Here is a 9,710-nt window from a genome sequence, read left to right on the forward strand (position 1 = left end):
TTAGATTTGGTAAAATTAGTACGGGATTTAGCATTTCAAATTACTAATTTAGTAATTTGTTATTACTACTATATAATCGTTTAAGTATTTTGTAGTCATGAACTGTAGTATACGCATCAAGTATCTATAAACTTTGACAATTATCAAATAGCCCCTAAACTATGCCAATTGTATCATTTTACTCCCTAAAAATAAAATAAAAATAAATAACAAATGGACTGGGCTTCTCTTCTTATACCCTTTTTGACATAGGCCCATAAGATGTTGAGAAATTATTTTGTGTATAAGAAAGAAGAGAAGTTCCTCCAAGAAGGATCTTTATGCAATGTGGATATAAGGAAGGATCTTTATGCAATGTGTAAATAAGTCGCGTCGGCTGATAATGTTTCAAGAAAAAAATAAACAAAGAATATGCTGTAAATACATAAAGTTAAGGGCAAATGGCAAAAAGGCCCATCACATGGGACTTAAATGCATTTTAGTCCACAAAAAAAACAGTCTCTCAATTAAGCCCATCCCCATGTCTTTAGTCTAAAATACCCTCAATAATATAATTCTTAACAATTCCACCCATTATGCTCTAACTTCCTTAATATTACACATTTACCCAGGATTTAAACAAATATATCACATTAACCCCCAAAACTTTTTTTTTTCAGAAAATAATTTTTTTTCTGAACTGTTTTTTTTCCGGCCAGATTCCGGCAAGATTCCGGCGTTGACTTTTTTTTTTTTTTTTTTTTTTTTTTTTGAAATTTTTTTTTCCTGATTTTTTTTTTCCGGCCGGTCAACCACCGTTGACCGCCGGTCTCCGGCGTTGACTTTTTTTTTTTTTTCTTTTTTCTTTGAATTGTTTTTTCCTAAAAAAAAAATATTTTAATTAATATTACTGTCTTGACTACTAAATTACTGTCTCAGACAGTAATATTACTGTTTGGGACAGTAATATTATGAATATTATTTTTCCGAACAGTAATATTATTAATATTATTGTCTAAGACAGTTAAATTACTGTTGGAGACAGTAATTTAACATCCAAGACAGTAATATTAATTAAAATAAATTTTTTTTAAGGAAAAAAATTAAAAAAAAAAAAAATAAGTCAATTAACAGTTAAGTTACTGTCTCCGACAGTTAAATAACTACTGGAGACAGTAATTTAGCAACGAATACTGTAATATTAATTAAAAATATATTTTTAAGAATAAAAAAGTCAATTAACAGTTAAATTACTGTCCCCGACAGTTAAATAACTGATGGAGACAGTAATTTAGCAACGAATACAGAAATATTAATTAAAAATATATTTTTTAAGAATAAAAAAGTCAATTAACAGTTAAATTACTGTCTCCGACAGTTAAATAACTGCTGGAGACAGTAATTTAGCAACGAATACAGTAATATTAATTAAAATATTTTTGAAGAAAAAAAAAAAAAACAGTCAATTAACAGTTAAATTACTGTCTCCGACAGTTAAATAGCTGCCAGAGACAGTAATTTAGCAGCCAAGACAGTAAAATTAATTAAAATATTTTTTTTAAGCAAAAAAAAAAAAAAAAAAAAAAAAAAAGTCAACGCCGGAGACCCGGCGGTCAACGGCCGTTGATCGACCGGAAAAAAATTTCAGGAAAACATAATTCAAAAAAAAAAAAAAAAAAAGTCAACGCCGGAATCTGGCCGGAAAAAAAATATTTCAGAAAAAAATTTATTTTCTGAAAAAAAAAAAGTTTTGGGGGTTAATGTGATATATTTGTTAAAATCCAGGGTCAATGTGTAATATTAAAGAAGTTAGAGCATAATGGGTGGAATTGATACGAATTAGGGTTAAAATTGGGGTCAAAATTGAAATTTGGGTTAAAATTGGTTAATTGATGAAATTGGGCTAAATTGGGGTGTAAATCATGAAATTGGAGTTGAATTGGGTTTCAATGAATTGGGGGTAATTTTGGTATATATAAAGGGATTTTCCTTATTTGCAAATAAGTTTGAATGGGGTGGATTTATTTGAAAGACAAAAAAGTTGGATGTCCCTATTTTAATTAAGTGCCCTTGTCATGGGCCTATTTACCATTACCCCTAAAATTAATTTACACATCATTTGGTGGTGTTAAGAGGTGTGCTACTTAATTATAACTTCCAATTCCAGTTCACACATCTTTTATTTCTTCTCACCGCACAAATTCAGTTCACAACTTACAAAAATCTCAATCCCAAATAACTGAAATGCTATTCATAGAACAACTTTTACCGGCTTAAAGTGCGACTTTATTTCATTTGTAACTTTTCTTAAGAAAATTCAAAATCCTCTCAAACCGTATCCAAGGTTCTTCGAGTTCTTGCGGATTAAACGAGCAATTCAACAACGATTTAAGGTAAAATTCGAACTCAAAATCGTTAACCCAATGTTTTATAGTAGTATATTAACAAATTTCGTTGAAAATCGTTACGTTTTCAGTATTTTGAAAACATTCGAAACTTTTCGGAAATAAAGTTACGTTTCGTGTAGAACTCACGAAATTAAGGGGCTAATTTCGTGAGTTTTTACACGAAATTAGCTTATTTGTTTGTTTTTCTTACGTTTCTTGCACAATGATACGAAACAGAAGCTTACATTTCGTGAGAAATCTCACGAAATGTAAGCTTCTGTTTCGTATCATTGTGCACGAAACGTATGTGTTTAGGCAGTTTTACTGTCATTTCGTGTGTTTGTCCACGAAATGACAGTGAAATAGCACGGTTCAGTTTTTTTTTTTTTAAGATTTGTTTTATTTATTATTATTATTTAGACTGACGTTAATAGTGTTTTATTTAACAGATGGCAGGCAAAGGGAAATCAAGGGCAATTATGCGAGCAGTTCGTGAAGAGGCTGAACATCAAGAGCGCGAGCGCGAGCGCATGACTATGTCTACACGAAATGCTAATTTGTGATTTTTTGTATGAATTATTTATTTTATTCTTGTTATGGATTGGTTGAATAGTCTGGTGTGGCGGCGGTGTGGTGACGACGATGGGGAGGCAGATTTAGGGTTTTTTGGTGGATCAGGCGCAGGACGGCGCGTGTAGAGAAATTCGCGCAGTCTGGAATCTTAATCTACTATGTACATGTTCAATAGTCGATTAAGCTACTCAACTATGCTCTGGTAGTCGATTAAGGTTGTTCAACTCCAGCTAGTGTTTTTTTTTTTGATTTTTTTGTTTATTGATTCCAATTGTATAAATCAATTATAATGTTGGTATATTTTTCGGTTTTGTAAAATGTAGTTGATTTTGCATTTTTTTACAGTTGTGATTTGTTATTTTTATTAGCAGATTCTTAATCGACTATGCTTTGGTAGTCGATTAAGCTTGATCGACTCCAATTTTTTTATTTTTTTTGGAATTTTTTGTTTATTGATTCCAATTGTATAAATCAATTATAATAATGTTCTTATATTTTTTGTTTTTGTAAAATATATAGTTGATTTTGCATTATTTTGCAGTTTTGATTTGTTATTTTTCGTAACAGACTCTTAATCGACTATGCTTCATCGTAGTCAATTAATATACTTGATATAGAGAGAAAAAAAAAATTAAAAAACAACAAAAATTAAAAAAATAAAGAATTTCCTTAATTGATTATGAGGCATACTCGATTAAGGAAACTGATACATAAAAGAAGAAGAAAAAAAGCGGAAGAAAAAAAACGGAAAAAAAAATAAAATCGTTGAGTGCGTGACCCAGTGATGATATGGCGGGCAGGGGCAAAACTAAAAAACACAATGACTGAAAATGGGTGTAAGCTTTTCTTAAATGGAGAGAAATATTTTGGAATTCTCTCCATTAGAAGAAGCAATGAGAGGGTTTCCTTAAATAGCGACGTATATATATCATCTCGAGACTCCAGCACTTGGATTAATGAAGTAAATGAAAAAAATGACAATAAGTTACTATATCCAAAATAACACAAAAAAACCAAACATGCAGTCGTACGGCCAAATTACACATCATACGTAACACAACACACAAATCATACTGTTGTAACACATGCACTCTGATGCAAAACCACACATCATTTATAACACACAACACACTGTGAATATGTTTTCAAGCTACATTATTGAATTTTAACCGATCGACGCAACGTAACGGTGCATTCTTTCTTACCATTTGAACTGCATGCACGCGGGAAAAGATTTGGGGTCGATCGGTAATATAAAGAAACTTGCAAACTGCCCAGGATTTGGACCATGATCATGTCACACTACCTTATAGGCTGCAATTCGATTGCAGCTGGTGGAAGTCGAATATAGTTGGGGTCTGGTTCGTCAAAAAACATGCATACTGCTACGATTCTTGACCAAAATGTCCTGTTGTCTTCGTGATTCCATCTCGTTTTCACTTCTTCTATGTTACTGTAGAAAAAGATCCCGATGTACATCACAAGGCAAAACCCCGTGACGAGGCCTGTTGCTGCAAATAGGACCGTGAAACTTTTCAACCCTATATTTGTCGACGAACCCTTCAATGAATCGTCTTCATTACACGTAGGTTGTTTGATCCAATGCCCCTTTATTTCCGAAATCTTGTGATTATCCGTCTGTTTGATGATTGCACGTGACACGTCAGCGACCAACGGCGACCCCTTTGGGAATGCAAAGGCGAAACCCTCGGTGTAATACGGGTTGCCAACTTTCATGTACTTGCTGCAGTATTTGGTTAGGAAGAGTTCCATGTAAGGGGTGCGTGCGAAGAACGCCGTTATTCCTCCGTTTTCACTTCCTTTGGATAAGGCAATGTCGAAATCTTCCGGAAGTTTGTAAGTCCTGATCTTCGATTCGTCGAATCCAAGCCTTTTCAAGAACTCTATAATGTAGGTGCCTTCTCTGCACCCCACATAGTCTCCGTTTCTTATAAGCGTTGTTACATCTGTATCGACTTTTAGAAGCTTGATCGCCGTTAATCTTGCCGAAAGACTTGCTGTGTAAGTTGAGTTCAATATCAGCACCACAAATATCCACACAATTACAACCGCTCTAGCCAAATTCGTCACTATTTTCTCCCCTTCAAAAAAAAAAAACAAAAAAAAAAAAACAATGAGGAATGAATACAAAGAATTAATGAAATGGTGTTTGAGTATCACTACAAAAAAAAAAAAAAATTTGAGTGACAACACCTATTTTTCACATAGTTAGGCAAAAAGTGTTGTCACTATGCTTGGTGTCGCTAATGCTCTATAGTGACAATAAAAAGAGCCATTAGTGACAACAAAAAAGATATTGTCACTTAATGTGTGCATTAAGTGACAACTTTTGCATTTGTCACAATTAGTGTGTCGCTAATGCGACTTTTTCTTGTAGTGTATACACAGAGGAAGAGAGAAGATTACTCACTGTAGGCGAATACTAATGATGTGAACGGAACGTAAACGATCAAGCCGGCATGGTGGGAACCTCTGAAATCTTCGTTATGTCTATGTTCGAGAATCCAGAGAGCTGCTCCCGTTAAAATCAACATGGCCAAGGCAGTTAACCATAGCTCAAGTTTGAGTGGTTTGAAGAAAAACAATAGGTCGTTTGGATTCTCGTACTCAATTTTCTGTGTCCTTGTAACTCCACCTTCTTCGATTTGAAGTGTGAAGTCGACGTATTGCGATCTCGTGCCTGTGATTGTTATGTCTCCAACAGCGGCATCATAGTCCTAGTTAACAAGTATGTCAAGTGATTAATTATTAGATAGATAGAGAAATAAACGAACACGAAAGAATCTCGGTTATTTTTTTATTTTTACCCCATTAAACACTTGGTAGGTTAAGTCATCGTAGCTCCCAGCAATTGATCCGTCGGATTTTTCAAATGGGACGTATTCGTATCGGACCGAATAAGGTAGTGCTGCCATGACAGAATCGAACAAATCGATGTAGTATCCAGTAACTGTTGTAGCATTTGTTTGAGGATCCTTTTGTACATTTACATATTCTGCAAAACCAATGTCTACCGGAACTCCAACTCTAAGCTTCTTACCACTTACCGGAACCTCCCATCCCTTTGGTACATTCCTCGATTCTCCGGGCCATATAATATTCTCCAATTTCTCACCTACAAAACCCGTCATGTTCGTGTTCCTTTGACTCGAAATTTGCGAAAATGGTTTCCATATTCCAACTTCTCTCAGCGCATTCCCATTTACATTCAATATTTGGAAAGACGACGACTCTAATTGCCCGTTAACCAAATTGAAATTCCCGGCGAGACCTTCGAATTTAGTATCCAACATTGCTGCAAGTAGTTTCGGGCCTGTTTGTGACGTTTCAGTAACAAACATGTCGGTAGAGTTGAGAGAAGTTGCGTTTGGCAAAGAAGCCGGTTCCTTAAATCCGGTTTTCTCAGCAGCCATAGCCAATGCCCACAACGTATCATAAGCCCATAACCCGTAAAGGTTAATCTCTTCTTGTGGAGTAATTCCTGGATTATCATCTGCAAACTTCTTCTTCCATCTTATAGTGGTGGAATCGAGTTTACTCGAGCTCGGAACAAGAGGTTTTACGCCGACAACTCCTTGCATGGACTCTACGACTTTCGAGTCCAATGAGTAGAATAAATCCATGAGGCCGCTGGTTGCTATCCACGCATAGCCTTCACTCATCATTTCTGCTTCCTTCACTTTGAGGAAGATTCTAGAAGCAACCGATCTCGAAGCATGCACCACAAACACCCTTGTCTGCATTGATTTCATCTTGTACATCTCTTTGAGGACGAAATCGTCACTTGCCGATAAGGGAATAACGCTTCTGTACGAAACACGAGCGTTCACTAGTTGAAATGCATTGGACAAGTAAGGTATGATCCCATTGCCGTAGTCCGAATCTTCGTACACGAAAACAACTTGATACCAACGGAAGTACTTAACTACGGAATTTACATGTCATATATCATAGATCCCATAAAACATGAATTTCATATGCTACTAGGAATTAACATGTCGTAGATTATAGACCCATAAAACATGTATTTCAAAGATCTAATAAGGATAAGAAAATATTTTAACAATTGAAGAAGAAAACTTGAAAAATGATGAAACTACAAAACTAAAAAAGTAGAAAAGTATTAATAAATATAGTAATCAGAAACTATAACATTTATAATGCATTATTACTAAATAAAGTGAGATTTCATTGTATCATAATAATTAAATAATTCATCACTACAGCAATCAAATTTTAAAATATTCATATACCTTAAGATGAATCTAATTAGTAATTTCAAAATTTTAAGCTGAGTATTCAGGCAACTAACCAACCGTGCACAAAAAAAAAAAAAAAAAAAAAAAATATGGTCGAAATTGAGAAAGCACAGTTTTCCTGAATTTGTGACACTAAACTTGAACCAAGAAGGATAAACTGAGCACCGAGTTCCAGTGTCCGATATATTGCATGTATTTTTGGTGAAGATGACATTGTTGAATGTGGACTAATAGATCAAATCTGTGTATATATGATTGAATGCATTTATGCATCAACCATACCTTTTTTGTGTACATGATATGTAATTGTTGAAAACTCATTTTCTTGAAGGGGACGTTTAGCCATGAGAATTCATTAAAGTCCGTTAGTTATTCCGTAATAAAAAATCGTTGGTTAACTGGGATTAATTAATTGACGAAGAAGAAGGTAGGACGAATTTGTAGTCTTAGAAAGTGACGTTGCACTAGTATCTGAGAGATCAATTTTTTAAATGTTGGGTGAACGGTATCACAAAATAGAATACTATATAGATAACTTTGTGCAAACTTCATGTAAATAAAAAATAAATATATATGGAACATATAGCATTACAGCAAAAGGGAAGAATAAGATACCGCTAGCTGCAGCACCGGTGACTAGTCCTCTTGAATCCCTTGAATGAAGCACAAGTCTTGTTGAATAATTTAAATTAAACGAATAAAAATCGGAAAGAGCTAAAGACAAGCTGGTCGTTCCTATGCGGGCGACCAATGAATCGGCATCAAGAATGACACCAACTTGAAATGTAGTGTTTCGTTGCGCACTGCACAACGAGAGAAAGAAACTAATTAATAGTGAGAAAACTGTGAAGAAATGCATTCTTATCATTGGAATTGTGTTCGACATTTCTACTTCGGGAATCCAGGATATATATATATATACACGTAAATATATGCCACATTACTATTAAGGTACTATCTGAGAAAGTTTTCATCAAGAATAATCAATCATTGTTTAAAGTCCACTCCAATATAATAAGATTAGGATAAAAGAACATGATAAGCATTTCATTTGATTCCAAGAAAGAGGGATCCCTGAATAACTCCAGGTTGACGAGTATTTATTAATTCAATGATCTCGATGATGAACTCATTAATGGTTTTTCAGCACTTGGTTTGGACACTAACTAAAAATGGCCCTTCCAGAAAAAAAAAATGCATTTTTTAATTGTCTTAATGCTCAGCCTATCCTAATAAATGCTATAATTTTAATACATCTCCAAAACTTTGCAATATATATGTTGGAAGATTGAATTATGGTAATTTCGTGTATCTTCGTGCACGGTTTTATAAATATTAACTGTTGAAATTTGTAAATGTTTCTTTAAAAAACTTACCTTCATACTGCGATTTCATTATAACATATACAGTAGAACCTCCATAAACAAAATATTCAATAAATTAATAATCTCGGTTAAATAATATTTTTTTTTTCCGTTCACGAATAGGGGATAGAGTGTTAAATTACTAATTCGCTAAATTTATATGATAATACACACTTGAAAATTATAAGAAGCCCTATATAATATATAAATTAATAATGCATATAAATAATTCTTAAATTACATAGTAAATACATATTTGATAGATCTATGAAAGCATAATAAAATATGATTATTTGTCGGTTGTTTCTTGTTGAAGTTCATATATTACCATCAATCTCATTCCTCATTTTTCTTAATATGATTAGAACTTCTGATATAGTATTCTCATAACTCAACAGATATTATTCATTACTGCTTTTAGAGCTTCCATTCGAGAAACATGCTCTATAGTACATTGACCTAATGGTACGATGAATAATATAAATGTAAAAAAAATTAAAATATATTTGTTGAAAATAATAATAAAATTTATTTCATAAATTACTAAGTTATTAATTAATGTATAAATTAATTGTTATTAATTAATCGACAAGTTAATATTTCACAAAAATAATAGAATTTTGATGGTCCCAACTGTATTAATTTATAGAGGTTTAGCTGTAACATTAAATACTAAAAAAGTTGACACAAATCAGCATGATACCTATTTAGTACTGAATATACATGTGAAACATATATATCACTACAATGTGATTATTTTGTATTTTGCAGGTTCAAATTGAGCCACAAAAAATCAGCTAGGGATGGAAAAAAATATCAATTACCATCAGTGTTCTAAAAATCAGTCGAGGCAGCCGATTAATCGGTCTCCGAGGCGGAGGCAGTCAAAAACCTTTACGATTTTAGTGTAAAGGTTTGAAAAATCGGTTTTTTGACTGTGAAGCGGTTTGAGGCGGTCCGAGGCGGTTTGAGGCGGTCAAACCTTTATGGCGGGTCAAACTTCGATGGCAAAAATCTGTCAAAAATCAGTTTTTTATTTTTTTTTATTTTTTTTTATTTTTTTTTATTTTTTTATAATTCAAAATAAAAGTTGGATTTGATTACTATACACCATGATATACCACCAA

General features: G+C 33.3%; 1 protein-coding gene across 1 annotated transcript; it reads right to left on the reverse strand.

Annotated features, from left to right (window-relative positions):
- Window positions 1–4,241: 4,241 nt before the first annotated feature.
- On the reverse strand, window positions 4,242–6,712 carry LOC105972739 (glutamate receptor 2.2). The gene is made up of 3 exons (XM_088816040.1): window positions 5,768–6,712; window positions 5,371–5,677; window positions 4,242–5,041 (listed from the first exon to the last, which is right to left on the reverse strand). Exons 1-3 carry the CDS (start codon window positions 6,710–6,712, stop codon window positions 4,242–4,244), a joined length of 2,052 nt encoding a protein of 683 aa, XP_088672166.1.
- Window positions 6,713–9,710: the final 2,998 nt, after the last annotated feature.

This window comes from Erythranthe guttata, chromosome 3 (assembly GCF_056151865.1).
Source record: "Erythranthe guttata isolate IM_541 chromosome 3, IM_541, whole genome shotgun sequence".
NCBI classification, from domain to species: Eukaryota; Viridiplantae; Streptophyta; class Magnoliopsida; order Lamiales; family Phrymaceae; genus Erythranthe; species Erythranthe guttata.